This window comes from Paralichthys olivaceus, chromosome 20 (assembly GCF_024713975.1).
Source record: "Paralichthys olivaceus isolate ysfri-2021 chromosome 20, ASM2471397v2, whole genome shotgun sequence".
NCBI lineage: Eukaryota > Metazoa > Chordata > Actinopteri > Pleuronectiformes > Paralichthyidae > Paralichthys > Paralichthys olivaceus.
The window spans coordinates 11,376,829-11,396,103 of record NC_091112.1 but is presented as its reverse complement, the minus strand read 5'-3'; the positions used below and the strand labels follow the sequence as shown (position 1 = coordinate 11,396,103).

General features: G+C 41.1%; 1 protein-coding gene across 2 annotated transcripts in view; it reads right to left on the bottom strand.

Moving 5' to 3' along the window:
• The window catches only part of vps50 (VPS50 EARP/GARPII complex subunit), a 91,978-nt gene extending 74,791 nt beyond the window's left edge, over positions 1–17,187 (bottom strand). For both annotated transcript variants that reach the window (XM_069516229.1, XM_020090860.2), the window contains exons 1-4: positions 17,007–17,187; positions 16,565–16,633; positions 7,803–7,925; positions 6,896–6,967 (exon numbers count right to left, since the gene is read on the bottom strand). In XM_069516229.1, coding sequence (XP_069372330.1) covers positions 6,896–6,967; positions 7,803–7,925; positions 16,565–16,633; positions 17,007–17,039 — 297 coding nt within the window. In that variant the 5' untranslated portion in view covers positions 17,040–17,187. The remainder of the gene's footprint in view (positions 1–6,895; positions 6,968–7,802; positions 7,926–16,564; positions 16,634–17,006) is intronic.
• Positions 17,188–19,275: the final 2,088 nt, after the last annotated feature.

Sequence of the window (19,275 nt, the reverse complement as noted above, 5' to 3'; positions counted from 1 at the left end):
TTGCTCCAAATGTGAAGAAATCCCCAGAAGGCAGTCCTGAGATATCACATTCGAAAGACAGGCAGGCAGACAACTCATAATGGCTCTGGCCACAGCTGTCGCCAGCACAGAGACACAAAAAGAGTGAAAAGACATTTTGATGATCTTCCCAAATGTCAGCCAACAAAAACTGTTTGGGCAGTTTAATCTTGCTATTGAGGATGGAGCAAGAATAGCAATCGCTGATGTCTGTATCTAAGGCAAGATATAACCAAAGCCTTTTCAGACAATGTCTCACTCAGTTTCATTTCATTTCATTTCATTCTCAACAGCTTCACTCTGCTTCTGTCTGAAAGTTCTCTGTTCTGTTGGTTGTTATTGTTGAGATTGAATGAACCATAGCCTGAGCCTCACTGAAGGGCCATTTATAAACAAGGTCAACACGTTTCGAAAAGTAAAGGGATTGTGAGCGATCTGTCTGACTATTTTTTGTGAGTGCTTTTTCAGTAACAACCTCAACAGTTCACTTTCAAATCTAGATATCACAGTAAAACTAATTTAAGAAGTAGTGTAGGGTGTATAAAGCTCCAAAAGGATGGGATCATCAGACTGTAAATAAAGACAGACTCCCACTACAGATTTTAAGTCAAAATACCTAGGCTGCCATTTTGCACAGATGGCAGCCAAAGTTTAATGATCAGGGAATAGAGCCATGGTAGCGTGGTCCCACTGATGCATGCATTCGACCAATCGGATGCGGGGGTTTATGATTTATTCTGCAGCCAGCCACCAGGGGGGCATTAAGACACTTTGGCTTCACTTTTAGGGAGCAGCCATGTCATTTTTATTTACAGTCTATGACTGGATCCTACTACACTTCCCATGGTTAAGTTAATGATGGCATTTTTCATTAGGGCAGCAATGACCACTAAACACACAGGATACCAGACCTGATGAGTCGGGCTGGGTTCTGCCAAAAATGTTGACATGATATTCAGGTTTGGGTCAGATTCTGTCATGTTGGCTGGGCTAGCTACTTGATTTGTTATGCTGCACGTGCCCGTAATCAGGGAAAATAGAATGCCTGTTTAGTTTGGTGCGAGCTCGGCAAACTCGGTCAGGTTCAGACAGATAATACAGCAGTCATGTTTTCTCAAAGTTGTCAAAGCTCATCACAAAACTGCTATTGAAAAACTTTCAAGTTTTCGAGGGTCCCCAGTGTTACACATAGATATGTTTAATAACAATAAATGAAATCCTTATTTATGCTCAAAGCTAAAATCTATAACTCCTGTATTCCATCACTTACAAAAAAACATATTGATTTCAATGTCAAAGTCAAGAATGAAAGTTCAAGAGGAAAACATTTGCATCTCACGACAAACAAAAGAGCTTGTTATGAATGAGATGCTCATTATCATGACAAAGGACAAATACTCCAGTTACTATCTTTCTCTGACTCAATGAGCAACCGCTTTTCTTTCATGTTTACAGTGCAACTATTTACACCAACACATACATTCACCAAGTACAGTTTTATGTTAAGAACAAGTTTATTCCAAGCAGTGAGGAGGCGTTTATATTTGCTACTATGCAGCAGATGAGACTAAGAGCAGGGGGATGACATTTCGAAAATGTGTTGCGTATGCATGGCAGCCAACTGGAGACCTGAACAGATGGCAAATGCAGCTCAGTTGAAGCTGCTCATTCCACAGGGTGTTAGTACCTGAGTGTTTTTTTAAAATCCAAACGTGAGTTAGATGGTCACGGTGAAAAAATATTCAGTACATGGAAGAAGTGAAAGAAATTTGACAAGTGAATGGTGGAGAAACAGAAAAACAATAAGAAGTCACGTTAAAGAAATACAGAGACTGACCCACTGAGCCACATAATGGAAATCCACTGATCTTAGCACAAAACAATAAACTTTTCAAGGAGTGTAAGAGTCTTAGTATGTCATGAAAACCATTTTTACAAGGGGAATAAAGTTCCAGAGCATCTGACTCAGACATTTGCATTATCCCATACAGCCCCTCTGGAAAACTTCGGGAAAATGTCCTGAGTTCAGTGCATATCTGAAAGCAGCTTTGTTCTAAGATCACCCTCACAAACACAAATAGAGGCAAATTTGGCAGTAACTGGGTTGCAAACCAAGCACAGTGCATGTATTATTTAGCAGATGGCAAGGACGAACTGGGACAAAAAAAATGGCCCTGGACTTTCTCACCCAGACCACCCAGGCCGGTGAATAATCAAAGTGGCCCAAAGATACATCTGTGGGCTACTCAAGACAAAACAAAAAAAGGATGCACAAGCAAGCCACAGAGCAAAGAGTCCATTGGGAGGAATCTCGATGGTCAGTCTAGCGACTATAGCAGATGGAATAAAACTAGTGACGGAAAGACAAAAAGTGATTTTTTTTCTGTATGGGGACACAAAAATGTGCCATCAAAGAGTGAAAAAGATGAGCAAACATGAGGGGAGTCACAGGAGAAGACAGATGCCGACTACACACTGAGGCTCACAAATATTATCCATCAGAGTGGATAATGAATGCTGACAGACGGAACATGTTTGTACAGTCTACGTCGCATTCACTCATTAGCAAAAAGACAGAACACTAAAGATACACTGCTTACATTAGGTTTTTAATCAATGTGTCTGAACGAGAACATGTTCACTATTTTATGCAAGTGTTCACCGAGATGTACGAGGCCATTAGAGCTAAATTAGCTCAATTAGTTAATTGGGGTTGAAGCAGTAAAATGTATCAAGCAGCTCAAAAAAATGAACGAGAAGGTTAGTTGGGACTGAGACAGAGTAAAGTCAACAGTGAGTTTCCTGGGTTTCCCCAAGTTACACATAACCCAAAGCAGTAGTGTAATGCACTTGTAAGGACAATTTGTCTGCACTGGAGGAGAGGAAAATTCAAATTGACAAAAGGAAACAAAAACAAAAAAAGATTTCAAATGTTTGGTGTTGTGGTGTCACATTCTGTCATATTGAGCACCACATGGGGTTTTGGGGCAGTCCTCTGCTTCTCAGAACACCTCTATGCACTGGCTTTGAAGCTGTTTGCATCTGTCATTGCGTCATAAAGCGATGCAACCTCTCATGTTTGAATTTCGCTCACATACACAACGTTAAACTTCTCCCTGCACAGTGGGACGTCGCTCCAGCCTGAGAGGAATTTGGCAGCCGAGCCAGGCTTAGGCAAAGGTTGCATAAGCACAGTTAACTTTAAAAAAACTTCATTACTGCTGCAGGAGGGATAGTCAAAGCTTTCAAGTTCCATTAAAAATTGAATATGTTCATCCAGGTTATTAATATCACTCCCCCAGGAATCTCTGCATCCTACGTTCATACATAGAAAGTCAATTGAAGAAGCGCTCTCGATAAAAAATACATATGTATATGTTCATGTGTCGGTACATTGTTCGTCATGTTTTTAAGTTAAAATTATAATTAGGATTCATGGGTTGAATGTTAATGTTAATGACAACAGATAAATGCAACCAGAGGTTTAATATACAAGCATGTGTGTTCATATTAATTAAGGCATCCTAGCATTTGTGTGTTATGGAAACCACACACAACCAAAGTGTCTCTGAATTCGGACTTTTTTCTTCTCATACGGGCCGAAAAAGGCAATTAGTCCTGAGACGAGCCTCTGCCAGGCGTGTGTCTGAGACGCCAATTAAGCTCGGACACTGTGGCGGAGAAACAGGATAGTTGTTCTCTTTCCCCTCTACCGCAGAAAGCCTGGGCTACTCTGGGCAGCAGATGACTCAGGAACAGAGGAGGGGAAGGAAAAACAAAGCAGGATATTCAATATCACTTTAATGAATGCAACAGCTCACAAACGCAAATAAACCTCCACACAGCAGTGAAATAAAGAGGTAAACAAGGGAATAAGTACATGCAGTACAGCATCGTTTATGCATTCATCAAACATCAGCAAGCCTCAGCGAGGACACACAGCCACACACACTCCTGCACTGAGTTGCTTTATACCTTATTTAATAGTGTCACGACATTTGCCAGGAGAAAGCATCATGGTGAGGAAGTGAGAGCACTATTATCGCCTCTTCAAAGGGCTACGCTCTGTTTCACAGAAGGGGGACTATGTGTCTTTGTAGTGTGTGTGTGTGTGTGTGTGTGTGTGTGTGTGTGTGTGTGAGTTGGGTTTGTTTTATTGCCCACCTGGAGAGACGGACCTTACATCAGTAGCAGCAGGAAATCGGCACCAGTTCGGTGACCCACAACATGTACACATTCATCATGTACAACATTACAATCTGATAAAAAGATGGAAAGATTAGCGAAGGATTTTTTTTTTGGTACATTATCAAATGAGTACAGTATATCTTTAAGCTGTGCTGTTTATTAGTATATTTACTGATGAATAATAATAATAATATGAACGTTTCTGACAAATATGAAGAAAATCTCTCAAGGTGGTATTAAAATATCACAGTCAAGAAGCCAACACATTTTTTTTTATGAGGTCATAGTGACCTTGACCTTTAACCTGCACAAGCCAAGCAGCTCATCCTTTACTCCAACGTTTGTACAAAGAGATATGGCGTTCACAAGAATGGAACAGATGGACGGCCCAACAGACAACTTGAAAACATAATTCCTATGGTCACCACTGCTGCCAGCACAGAACAAGAAACAAGAAACCAAAAAAATAAATAAATAAATACAAACACATCACCAGAGTATAAGGCTTTTAAACAAAAGCCTCAGGGCAATGAGGTAGACAGGTAGACGGTTTGCTCGTGTAGATTTAAGATTGAAGGTTTGCTTTGATAAACATGATGAGAAAAAACATTAAAATGGCTATTCCCAGGATGTGCCTGCAGGCTCACAGCCAGAGAGAGAAGAAGCAGAAGAGAGAGACGGAGAGAGGGGATGTGCGAGACTACATTTGTGTGCTCTTAGGCTTCACACAAATTGCAGGTCTCCTTTTCAACCCAGCAGACGGCTCTTTGGGAAACTGCCAAACATTTAAATGAAGGGATGTGTAGGACGAGGAGCATTTATAGAAAGAGAAGAGGGATAAGAGGAGGTGTGGAGGACGGAGATGTGGCAAAATACAAAAATACATAAAACTCGAGGGGAGGGAGTGATGGAGACAAGCAGGTATGTGAAAGTACAGAGGCCTGTCAGGAAGGGTAAGTGGGGCAAAATCTTCACTGGACTTTGGGGATTGAGGGAGCAGAGGGGGGAATGAGATGGTTTCTAAAAATAGAAATTGTTGGCAGGCTGGCTCTCCAGTTTGAAACAGCGAGTATCTGACTGACCACGGAATGATGGCCACTGTGGAAATGGTCCTGCTGTGGCCACAGGAAAAGAATCACAGAGAGGAGGATGTTGTCACAACTCCTCTTCATCATGAAGAACAACTCCCAACCCTGGTGTTCTGTTTGTCCAGAGGAGCATGTTCAGGGCGAGAATCAGAAAGACTAAGTGCTCCGCCAAACGCCACGGGAGGTCCTTCCTTCCTGTGGCCATTCGGCTATAAAATTCCTCCCCTTCACGCACATCTCCATCTGTTTTCTACTGCTGAGCTGCTGATAAGTCACTGTTGACCCACATTACACTTTCATTCACTTTATTTTGGCACATTGCAGAGTACTGCTAAGTTACTGTCAAAGTTCTTTGCACATTTCCATTTTTGTCCGTACTATGATTCCACCTTACTTTTTGCAAATGTATCCATTTCTCAACAGATTCTGAGTGAGAGGTACACAGACCACAAGTTCTTGGGTTAAAGAGAGAGAAGTGCATTGCATACCAGTTGCAGGTACACACACAACTGCACCTAATAGTAGAGGTATAACCGTCTGTGCGAACAGTAACAAATTCATGGACTCTGCAAATAGCCCTGCATACAAATATATAATGCAGAAATGGACTAAAGCACCAGAGAGATCGCCTTCGTTAGGATGAGAAGTGGAAAATATTTTTTGGTTCATTATGAAAGACTGTGTCAGGAGAAATTAGAATATGGAGGGCCACCACACTCTAGAATATCAAGCATGCTTTGACATGAGAGATAGGGCACTAGCTTTGGCGGGGTTGGTTTTTACTCTTACTTTATTGCTTCATCTTTCCTAGTTGAGTGTTGAGCAATTATAACAACGTAATTTCTCTGTGTGGATCAGTTTAGTTATTGTGTGATTGTGATTCACTGACGTCACAAGAGTCTGCTTTAAAACTGCTTTTAAAACTTAACTCCTGTATAGGGCTTTCAATGGCATGTACGATCATCATAGTTGTCAACATACAGGATATTTGGGCTGCCTAGAAAATTGGAGGGTCTGTGATATTTTGCTATAAGATAATGAAACAAAGCTTTTATCCAAATGAAAGAGGGCTTTTTCTGTATTATTTTTTGGATTTATGTCCATACTTTAAGCCAGTTTGAGTAAGTTTGAGGCAGTTCTTTCATTTTCCGCTAAAAATCTACTTAAGGATAAATTGTTTCATCAACTGCGGTTACCAAGGTCAAGGAACAAACTTTGGATCTTAAGTTATTTCTATCCAGATATGACTCGCTCATCCTGATAGAATTATCAATTAGTTATTTTAGTTTTGTGTCCAACTTTCAAACTAACATGGGTATTTTGAAATTTTACTTGAATTTCAATCACATTCGATGAGCAATAAAATACTGCACATTCTCATACTCTGTGTCAACAGCAGAAGGTGTTTTGGCCCACAAGAACATGAATTAATTGAATGAAAAATGTTGTAGATGAAATTATAACAGCTTACATGTCAGCAGGTAAATCTCCACAACACATTATCTAATCCTTTCACATCTAAGTCAAAGTCAAAGTACCCTGACCGTGTCTCACACCACAGTGTGTATTGGTGTGTGTGTGGGATAGAGAGAGGTACGTACTGCTGCCTGTTGTCTCTTCAGCTTGTCTCGATACTCCTCCAGATCCTGCAGGTTCAGCTCAGGTGGGAGTTTCTATAATCACACACACACAGATAAAAACACACAAACTTATTTTTTTGTTTACGATGCATCCACCTACACAGGTGAAAACACAGAGACCTCGGCAGACACATTCAGATACAGTCTGCAAGACACTCGTACTTGCATGCCTACCGCTGAGCATAGTAAATGCCCCGACTGGGTGTGTGTCAGACAGTAAAGTAGAACTACACCAGCATCCCAGTTAAAGTGCTCAGGGCCACAGCAGGGATTTCCTTTATCTTAAGAGAGCAATTCTTCGTCAGTATCTTAATTTTTCTCTTTCTGTTTGCTCAGTAAATACAAAGCTACATCTTAAGTCATATTAGCCGAGAAGGTGGAGGTTATTATTTAGTAAACAGCCAACAAACTGTGCTCGAAAAAAGAAGATATTACAAATCCACGGCCCAAAGGATGATAGGTAATTACTTTCCCCTTGACTGAGAGTCTCATTTCAGATGGTGTAGCAAAACCAAGATAAATCTAATGAGATTTCACACCCTTCTTCTGTGGAGCGGATACAATCCATCAATCAGGACGTCAACAGTGTGCATGCGGCTCAGCAGAAGCGTAAGAGGCAGCAGTTCAGGTGAGAAAGAGCTTTAACTCTGCCAGTCAGATGGGCTTCAGAGCACAGGAATCCACATTTATTCACATTATAAATGCAATATTGTCGTTATCCGAATTACTGAAATGTGGTGTTTGCGGGAATTATTATTATTTCTCCGAGGGGCGTGTTAACATTGGTATTGAGTCATCATTTGACAAGCAAGTGGTGCTAGTTCAGTCAATAACGCAATAATAATGCTTGCTCATTCAAGTATCTGACCTCCAGTTCATGCTGCACCATGTCAAAGGAGTCGTTGGAGAAGTAGACCTCCTCAATGCTGTTGATGATCTCCTGCTCCGCCTGGGGGTCGATGGACTGTTCCCTCAACTCCCGCAACTCCTCCTGAAAGAGGGTGGGGAAAAAAGAGAGAATTAAATCACTTTCCATTCCAGCTAATGAAAACAACAAACTTCAAATGAAACATCAAGGAAAAATACATAAAAACAGAGAAAGAGAGAAACAGGAGAAAGAAAAAGAAAACAGAAAAGAAGAAGGGATGTGAGGGGAAAGAACATTAAGAAATAGAGAAAAAAGGGGTATAGAGGAGTTTAAAAGCAAAGGAGAGAGGGAAGGTGAGGATAGAACAGAATAAATGAGTTGGAGAACAAAGTGCAAGAAGAGAAGTGTCGTGGGAAAGAAGTGGAGGAGAAAGCATTAATCGTGGGGTTTGGGGAGAAGATTGCAGCCTGTTTCATGGGGGATAACACGCAGCCTTCAGAGGGAGAAAATAGGAATGACCAAAAGAATTCAACCTGGGATTCCCCCTTCAAAGCTTCTCTGAGAAACATTAATGCCTCATTGATTAACATGCTGTGCATCCATCAAGGTTTAGTGCTGGAGTGAGTCTCTTAGATAAAAGGTTTTAATTCCACATCCCCCCCATGCTGCGTTAATGAGCGCAGATACAGTCACAGGTGAATAAGAAAGTGGTGATTGTGTTAGCAGCATACAACAAGCAAGGAGCAAGTTCAAGGTTAAAGCTGCATATGGTGCACTAAATCTACCCTCCCACATCATATTGGTGTGAAATTTATATTCTAGCTGCTGCAAAATATTAGAAAATGCAAATGAGCATAGACTGTAATAAAAATTGGATGTAGACTGCTGATCTGGAAAATGAAACCAATGCAGAAGTGTCTGAACCCTGTGTTCTCTAAAATAAACAGTAGAGGGCGTCTCCACTGGTTGCAAAAAATGTCTGTTTCAAAACAATTCTTATATGATATTCATTTCATAGATGATGGTCCCATTTGTAGAGTAGAAGATGAAGCACAGTGTGCATAGGGACACTGATACAGCTGCAGCCGTCGAGAGGGTGCAGGTCGCAGGACTATGTGCACTGTCCTCGATCCCTCAGGATTCAGCCCCCAAAAATGGTTGCTTCTGGTTTGAAAAAAACCAAGGTGGAGCAGACCAAAGTGCCAAACTCAAGGCTTTAATTGAGTTTACAAACAAATGGCTACGGTGGTAGCCGCTTGGTGAGCTATCTGAGGTTGTACTTGAACTAAACACCAAAATCAGCCTTCTAAGATGCTCACAACTACATGCTGAAGCTGATCAAGTGAAGTCTACCACGTTAACTATCTTAGCTTAGCATATTAGCATGCAAAGATTTGGACAAATATAAAATATGACTTCATGAGAACCACATTGCCAGTATGGCTAAAACACCCTAAAAAAATCATAGTTAAATACTATATTTATATGACATAAAAAACTATTTTATGCTCAGTGGTCCCACTTCATGCTCTCACTGAAAATGCTTTATTCAAGTTACTGCTGAGTCTAACTTTTGTGGGATTAATACATTGAGGTTTCACCATAATGAATCATCATGGCGCTAAAAATAGACCATAAGCTTAGGAACGAGGATAAATGTGGATAAATGCAATCTATACATCCCTATATGCATCCACATAGAAATCTTTCAAGAGCATCTCCACACATCATCTTACAGACATCATACGATAGCAGGCGCTGATCAAAAAAACCTTACACACCTGCCTAGGCACAAATATCCTCCCAGCTATTATCAGCATGAGGCGTGCAGCGAGGCGACCGAGTGAGCGATCCATGCAACCAAATCTTGTGGCTGAGCGTCTTATTGAGTGACATTTATACGAGGCAACGCCGCTGTGAGTAATACTAATGTTTGCTGTAGCATCGAGCCTCATTTAATTCAATTACACAAACAGAATCCCCCTTTTATGCCACATTTAAAATGTACACCCTGCGATTGAGATGATGAAAATAAAGCGTTAAATGTGTTAAAAAAAATGTGAGTTTGCAGGTGCGTGAATCTGCAGTGCACAACCCTTCAGGTGAGTGCGTGTGTGATTTTTTTTGCCATGTTAAATCAGGTAAAGGAGGGAGCAGGAGCCGTGGGGGGGGGGGGGAAATGTGTGGGTGAGCGTGTGAGATCGAAAAGGAGGGGGTAGAGGTAGGAGGAAGGAGATCACGCTCTGGCATCAAAAGGGTGGGTGGGAAATCAGCTCAAATGAGAGGCAAAGCGAAAAGGGAGGAGAAGGGGGAGGGAGGGGGAGGCGGATGAGTCATTGGTAGCAAAAGTTAACGCAGGAAGAAAAAGACAGAGGAGCGAGGGAAAGAAAAGACAATGAAGAGTCTCTCCCATGAAGCCACTCCAGTGCGGTTTAAGCAGCTCACCTCTCCTGTGCTACCGTCTCTTTCTCTCTCTCTCTTTCCTCTACCTCCCTCGCCTACCTGCAGTGACGTGAAGAAGTCTAAACATCTTTAAGTGAGTGACTCATTGAGAGGCCACCTTGGGAAAATGATTCCCTTCCCTGCCAGCCACTGGAAAGGAGACGAAGCCAAAAGCAAAAACGGAAAGCAACAGACGCCCCTGTGCCCCACACGTGAAACCCAACATCAGCTGCTGTAAGGCTTTGATCCAATTTTACTTTGAAGGATGAGGGAAAAACAAACCCTTCACCCCCCTCCCCAACTCTACCCCTCTTCCACAAATTAATGATATTCTCATCTGGTTGCAGAAGTTAGAAATCTATTTGCATCTATTTCCACTGCCGGGTGTTTAAAAACCTTTATCTGAAAATCAAAGCAGATATATTCGTCTGGAGTGGTCAATGAATGTGGAAAATCAAGCACGGGGTTGAATAAAAAGGTGGGACGCTGATAAAACAAAAACCTGAGTACACAGCAGGAGGAGGTTCATGGAAAATCCTGGGAGAAAAAAAGATGATGGGATGTGGAGGGCGAGACGAGGGCCAATTATTCCCACTAAGGAATCATTCATTAGATGAGCAAATCAAAAACGCTCCTCATTGCAATCAGAGCTGAATATGTATGCTAACCAAGTGTTTACCCTCATATGCTCCCGAACAGGGTTTTTACACAGCTGTCCTCTGGGACATTAAGTAAAAATGACAGCCAAGAGGCCGCAACAGTGCTGTCACCTCACAGGTTAACGGATAACATTAACGACTCTTATACTTTTTATTCGGCTCTAATAGTATTCCCGTTATTTTGTAATGAGCGTATAATCACGTCATTGGAAGCACATTTATACAACAGCCTCTCTCAGAAACAAACCCTCAGGCCGTAACACATGTGAAGCGTCAAACTGAGCCATGTTCCCCTTCAAGACACCCCCACCATGAAAGCTCCTGTCAGGTTATCAAACATGCCCCCCTCTCCTAGCTTTAGCCTCAGCATCTATCTGCCCACTGGAGGAACTAGAGAATAGTACAACTTCGATGAGGCAATGCAATCTGCACGAGTAAATGAATGTGGTTAGTGAAGAGAGGACTTTAACTCTGAGATAAAAAAATAGAGTGTAATGAGTAAGCTGATGGTGACCCCCGCTGGTGAGAAATGGTAACTGCATGAACCTGCAGCAAGATTTGAAGAACTGAAAATGTTCCAGATGTAACAGATACAACATTATGTAGCAGGTTGTTAAGACAGCGACATGTTACAGATAAATTGTGAATTCAAATTTTTAAGAAGTCAGAACCAAACCATGTTTTAATTTAGCTTTAAGTATGACATTAACAAACTAATCCATCCATCCGTCCTTTCATCATCAATACCAGTTAATCAATACCACCAGTCTCTAATTAACCTAACATCAATCCCCATGTGTGGACAGTTGGAGGAAATCAGAATTCCCGAAGAATATCCATGCAAACACAAGGAGAAACTCCATACAGAAAGGATTCAAACCTGGGATTCAAACCCGGGATTCGAACTGACCTGAAACAATTCATTCATTTTGGACGTTGAGATTATTTTACTGTCAATCACCTCATTCGTTAGTCAACTCATCATTTCAGCTCTACTTGTGGCTAAAACAGCTGATACATCTTCAGAACCTCCCTGAGAGTCAGTTTAAAATATTTCATAAACTCAACTGTTAAAAGTTGCTTCACCACAAAATGTGAGACAGTAAATGATGGAAATCCAGGCTGCAGAGTGTTGAGGAGGTTCAGGGAGATAATGCACCATAACACCGACAAAAGAAAATCCTCAAAACAGACTCCTTGAACAGACAGGATTGGAACAGCAGAAAAAAGGTTTGCTGGTTTGTTTGTTTTTAGTGTGAACCCACAAAGCAGCTTATACCTTCTCAAGAAGGCAGAGAGATTACCTTAAGGCATAAAAATATCAAAGTGGTCAAAAATAGCTTTAGTCTTTTGGAGCTAAATACAAACATAAATAATTTATTTTATCTCCCTTTTTAACCACAATCCTGGGAACATTATCACATTAAAATCTTGAATAAAGTCAATGTTTTATTTAAATGAAAGTCCCCAGCTCATTGTCCTGTTTAACATGTAAATATGTAGAGGACATCGAGGACACAGCAGCAGGTGAACAGGGGGATCGGATGTTCTAGGAGGCGATTATTTCCCCAGAGCGTAAAGTGTGGCTAAAGCCAAGAATCTGACTTCTTTATGCAGACGTACACAAAACCTGAAATCGTTGGAAGCAACGAAATCTAATGTTCTACTTCAGCAGCAGCAATGCATCAAAAAAACAGCTTGAAGCATTTTGCACCAGTCATCAGAATTTCATTATCCTCTGTAATTACACAACAAAGAGTCAGATCTGTGGGAAAAGTTGCCTCTACGACCCTCACTCGGGGGATGGCAGGAAAAGTTACAGGGAGTGTCCGGAGCGACTGACTCAGACAATTGCATTCTCACATGCATCATCAGCGACTGTTACACTGTGAGACAACATGTTCCTAGCATGCCCCCAGCTCCTCTAGCTGGCTACATCTCCATAATTATGGAAAGCTGTGATGGTCATGTGGCCTCTAATAGAAAGCTATGAAAGCAAAACTCTTCATTTACCAAATACTCCCACTCTCTCATACACTTGGGTAACAATGACTTGACGGCATCATTTATCAATCATCCTCCGCATCAGTGCCCCCCCTGCAGTGAGCCAGATGTTGCCGTCATGTTGCTCCTGGGGGATGAAAAACGATGTGATCAATGCTAAACTGCTTGGAAACACATAAATGGCTCCAGCCGATACTGATTATATCAAGTATCATAATAATACATGGATGCAGTCAAGAATCTTGATCTCATTCTCCATCAGAGGGCATTGTGTTCAGTCGTGCAGGATTGCAGACAGTGGTCAACATGACTTCTCACTGAGAGGACTTTGTGCGGTTTGGTAAAACAGTGGCAAGATGAAGTATGTGATTCCTTTGGATGAATATGATTAAATTAATGTGATCTGCTCCAAGTCACAAGGAAAGACAGACACAGACTATATTTCCAGAGATACCAATAATATGACTATTCACCTTATACTGAATAAGACATTATTTCTCTTTGCATGAACTGCTAATAGAACATTTCATTCATAATCACGAGGCATAGTCTGATTATGAGGTCAATGTCTGCTGTACAACTCCAACAGGTTGTTATAATGCGATACAGACATGTCAACATAAAACTCCACGTTTTAATTTGATTATCACTTATTTAGAGTCTGACCTTATTCAGGTAACGTTACTCAGAATTGTTTACATGGCAGCATCTTATTCAGACGATTGTCTTAATTGGGTTAATATCAGAATATTAGTGTGCATGTGAACATAATCATGATCTATTTAAGCTAATAACACACATATTGTAATCTTTCATGAACACACCTATTAAACACAGACAGTGCTGATGGAAAAAGTAAGTACCAGGAGTACCCCTCTGCTGTAACCTGAAACAAACTAATGCAGGAGCTGCATGTCCAACATGCATGATGTTCAGGAGGAGCTATTCTTCCAACAGACATTCTCTCAGGATGTCTGGTGTGAGCAACACACATTCTTGATGTCATTCCACAGCAACTTCATTGGGTTAACGAATGGGCTGCCCGCTTTTCTTTGTCTGATATTCTGTGGTAGAGTTAAACTAGTAGAGTGTCCTACTGCATCATTAATCCCCCCCCTGTTTTTGTAGAGCAGCAGCTTCCTCTGCTGTGTGCTACCATGGACACCGAGCTCTATGCAACCATCCAGTATGATTAACTCATGCTAGACTCAAGAACTAAGATGTGAGCCAGCTCCAGTGATACCTTTAAGCCTTTAGTCCGTGTTTAGATCTGGTATTAAATCCGTCCTGAGAGATTACGATCACAAGTGTTTTGTGAAACTGTAGGTCATAAATGTAGCTGATTATATATCTCTATATAAAGTATATGAAAATATAGGTAAAACAAATGTATACATAAATTTGCTCATGTCTAAGGGTTACTTCTTATTTTGTTCGAAATATTGTATAAATACAAAATTGAGGTACAGTATTATATATAAAGCCCAGTCTGAGAGGGTCCTATCTCATTTCCTGAAAGCTGAAACGTCCAGCGGCAATGTAAATAAAGTCAAAGCATAATATCATCAAATAATAAAGCGTGTGTTTGGATTGAACACATAATAAGCACATGTTTGCAGTGCACACAGGAGAGAGAAAGAAGAGGAAAGTGAATGTAACCATCACATTTATACAAACTCTTGCCCAGTTTTTCTGTCTCGCTGTACCACGCTGCCTCATATCACAGAAACTAAACAGAGCATATACATGTTTAGATGCACAGTCCTTCTTGAGGGCCATACGCTCAGAATGAACAACGGCCTAAAACACAAAAGGGTGTTTGATTACTGCATTTCAAGTTTGGCCACATTGACTGATATCAATCCCAGAGCCAGGGGGGGGAGACATGCATCATGTGAAAAGAAACAAATCTTTCCTGAGGCGCTCCCATCTGCTCCCACTCAGGCTCTAATTACACTTCTAGGGTAAATGGCTGCTTATCTTAACTGAGCTTGATCTGTGTCACTGTGTGGTTTTTCTGCAACAACAAGTACAGCAGCAGCAAAGCTTTCTAGAACTTATGACACCAATACGATCCAATGACCGCAAATGATCAAGTTATTATATATTAACACCCAAAAGGTCTGACTTGCTGTTAAATGACCTCATAATACCGAGGTCCAGTTCTGACAGAAAAAAATCATTGTAATATATGAGTTTTTTGTGGTAAACACACACTGCTTCTGCTCTTTTGAAATAAACAATTAGAAAATTCAAAAATCTATCTTTTGCAACACCAATAGAAGAATTCAACTCCCTTAAATTAAATGAATCCAGATTTTTTTCCCATCAAGCTCCATGAATTATTCTCTAGGAAATTAGTGAAAATTAAAGAAAAACACCCTATCTATAACAAGGGGGGAAAACATAATGCCAAGCAGAAAATGTCATGAAGAAAATTCTTAAAATTGAATTTTAAGGAAAGACAGTGTAAGTGTTTAATAAAAGAGAGAGATCTTTGGACACAAAGAAGTTAAATGTCTGGTTGAATCCGCCTGCACTGTGAATAAACAGAGCTGGTCACCATTCAAATTCTACGCAGCCGCATTAACAGAAGGTCATCACTATGAAGCAAAGTCAAGGCAAGGGGAGCAGTCAGCTGTGCATTGAGGTGTAAGTAAGTGAGTATATACGTTATATAGACCCACCCTGCTGCTTCACTCTGTTCGCTCTCGACAAATTGAATTTGCACAAGTGTGTAATGACAAATGCTTCCTGTGACTAAACATGACTGATCACGCTTTCCAAATGCCACCATGCAAAAATGTCTGAATACTGTTACTGCAGACCACGTTTCACACGGTTGGTGCTGGGATTGATGTGGAGGGAGTTCTTAAGTAATATAAAGAGGAGCCTTCACACTGACTGTGTAGGAAAACCTGTGGCTGTGATGTAGCAAATCTGCAAGAAGCAAATGTAACACGATGCATGATGGATGAAAACATACACAATGAGTCTGCTTCAGCTGTGAGGCCATGACGACACATTCAACCGAATGATTTGCACTGTGAAGTTCTGTAGAACTGGGGGGGGGGGGGGGGGCTTCTACCACTCATGTTCTAGCATACTGCATTACAGTGTGGTGTGCGAAGACATCTCCAGCTCACAGTGCCTCTGCAGGGCCAGGAAAATAACAAAAGACCCTTCTTGGTCCAAAATGTTCACTGCCCCCTGGTTGACAGAACAGGAGCATCAAAAATCAGACGCTAAACTACCAATTTATACGATGCACTGACATTTATTCACATAATTTTAAGTGCAATATCAATTCTGTGAAATTGCAAATATATCTTTTGAATAATTTTGCACTGTTTTTCTCTTGTGTTCTATTCTATTTAAAACAGTTACTAAACCCAACAAATGTGCTGCGTATAACATGGCAGCTGAAAAGCACATTTACAAACGGTCCAAATTTCACTTGACACTGAGAAGAATAAAAGAACAACAACGTGACAGAACTGTAAACAGGAAGCATTGAAGTTACTCGGACCTAGCCACACAATGATCCAGATGAATATAGGGCAGGTAGCAATCACACATCAGGGGTTAGTTTTATAGAGTGTGCAGCATAAATGTAAAGGGCATCAGAATGACAGGGACAGATGTCATGGAGTTTACCTTGCTGGGGATCCTCAGGTTCTCCACAGGACTGAGGTCAGCCATGCTCTCCTGGGGGCTCTTCAGGCCCTGTCAAAATAAAACTCACTGTTAACGTATTCACTTGTTATTACCTGTCACACAGCACACAGTGGAACAGACAGGCAGGTGATAAGCTCTCTCCACCATTACTGAACCTCCCTCCCCGTCCTCTGTCTCCACTGTTGTGGGGTTTGTGTAATGCTAAACTCGTACAACTGTGAGTGTGTGTAACTGTGTGTGCGTGTGTGTGTGTGTGTGTGTGTGTGCTGGTGAACACGTGTGTTCTTCAAGTGAGCTCGACTGGTGCTGTCTGTGTTTCTAGTAGTTTGGCTGCCACAAGAACGAGCTGTCAAATTAGCTTAGCTTAGCCGCAGCTGTCAGAGGCCCGGCGGCTCCGCCTGTGTCCGGCTCCTCTGCTCACCTGCCGGGCCATGAGGGACTTGATCTTCTGCATCGTGACTCCAGCCAGGCTCAGCGGACCGATACACGGGGAGAAGAGCCTGAGGTTTGTGTTGTTGTTACCGACGAGCCTCCATCACTGCGAGGGGGGAAGCCATAGTTGAACTGTCATGTGACCGGCACGGCAGGGACCAGGAAAAAGAAAGCCAGAGCATCTTGGGAAATGTAGTTTGTAATGTTTATTGGCCTGTGGCATGATCGACTGACAGAATATCGCAGTTGAAAATACTGGAACTTGTTGACATGAAATAAGATAAATAAAATGTGTGTTTGTGTGTTGTAAACAATAAAGAATATATATTTAAAGGTAGAGTAAAATACACTGTACATGTATTTCTATAATACACCACTGGATGGTGGTAATTTAACATCATAAAAGGAAATAGAATAGAATAGAATACTAGGCAGCAATGGTTATTTTGCCTATGAGAAATTACAAAGCTTCACCAGTGGTGGAATGTAATGCATAAGATTTTTTTAATTAATGCACTTAAGCATTTTAAAAACATATAATCTTCTTATACAACATGATACAGGAATATAGGTTAAATTTCCTACATTAATTAATTCAAATGAGCTTTATCTCTTCCAGACAAACCCTAAAGCCCTGAGTACTTGATAATGAAATAATATTAATAATCCATTACTATATTTTATTATATGAAATAATATAACAATGATGGTAGCCATTTTTCAGCATAGTTTTAATTTTGATACTTAAAGTACATTTTGCTTATTATACTACTGTTGGCTATACTTTTCTAGCCTTTTAAGCCTTTGATGGAGTACTTTTAGATTGCAGTATTGCTGCTTCTTTGAATATGTCTTCTATCGCTAATAGCTGTCTGTATACAAGCAGTATGCCATCAGCACTAAATAACTTTGTATTATTATATTTTGTTTTGCTGCATTGTTAAACAAACCAGAATATGTCTTGTTACCAGGAGTAATTGTGTCACGCCATCCAGCACTTGATGCCACATGTCTGCCAAGCAAATAGAACTTGCTCTTAATTGTAAACTGTCCCTAACAGGTACAAATCGATGTGGTTAAAAAAAACACATGCAGAGCCTTTCAGCCTGCTCTATAATTGCTCCCTGAGGTGTTACACTGAGCAGCGCCTGGTTAAAAACAGGCAGCCAGCAGACAGACAGACGGCAGGAGCTGTGTTGAGCTATTTCCTAGTTAATGAAGCCTCAGGCTATTTCCAAGTCAAATGAAGGTGAGGTCAGTCTCCTCAGGTGAGTTTACTCCACTGTTGTTTGTCAGGCATATCATCCACAGTGCTGAGCCTCTCCCTTAAAGCATACACTGAGACGGAACAGATGGCAGCCACTACCCGGAGATGCCTCCACAGAGACACAGAGCACTTGGTTGGTCAGTTCGTGAGCTATAATTAGATTCAATCAACTGTGTTGTTAAGCTGGGGAGAATCATGATAAGCAGAATTGATTTTCGTAAATCAGTGAAGAAGTAAAAATGTGACATATGTGACAATATATCAAATAACTCATGTCTCCGTGTAGAGAATTTAATTTAATAGTGAAAAATCTTCAAAACTCACCAATGACCAATATACATAAATCAAGAAGACTTTGAATTTTGATACATTTGAGTTGCTGCATTTGTTAATTTTTTTAGAAGCCCATAGCATTGGGGTGACATAATGAGGGCAACTCAATGTTTTGGTAATAAGCTGAATTTTATCAGAAAGCAGGCAAGTGCTTCTGAGTGATCCACTGTTCAAGGTGAGACAGAATAACAGAGACCTAACTGCTGCTTTCTCAAATACCTTTTATAAACTGCAGATAAAGATATATTGACCTCTATCTTCTTTGTGTCTGGTTCTTTCTGTGCTCGTCTGCATCTCTAGCTTCCCTCCTCCTTCCTCACACGCACACACACCCACACACACACCCACACACACGATTGTATCTGCTCGTGACAAGGTGTCAGCGGGAGCAGGTGGAGGTCCTCTGCCACATGGTGAACCATCCGTCTGTTGCTGCCTGTCTCCAGATCTCGCCAGGTACACACAGCAACCAGTACGGCCCAGCCAGGCTGAGATAAACGAGCTCTCTGCATCAATTTCAAGACAACAAGTACAACTCGTACACTTGTGAAAATTTTGAGACATCACAGCCAGGACGTCCATCAAAGACTGACTGTGAAGAGACAGAGAAACTGAGAATCTTTTCCAGCTTCAGCCAAGATCTGTGATAGAGCGACTG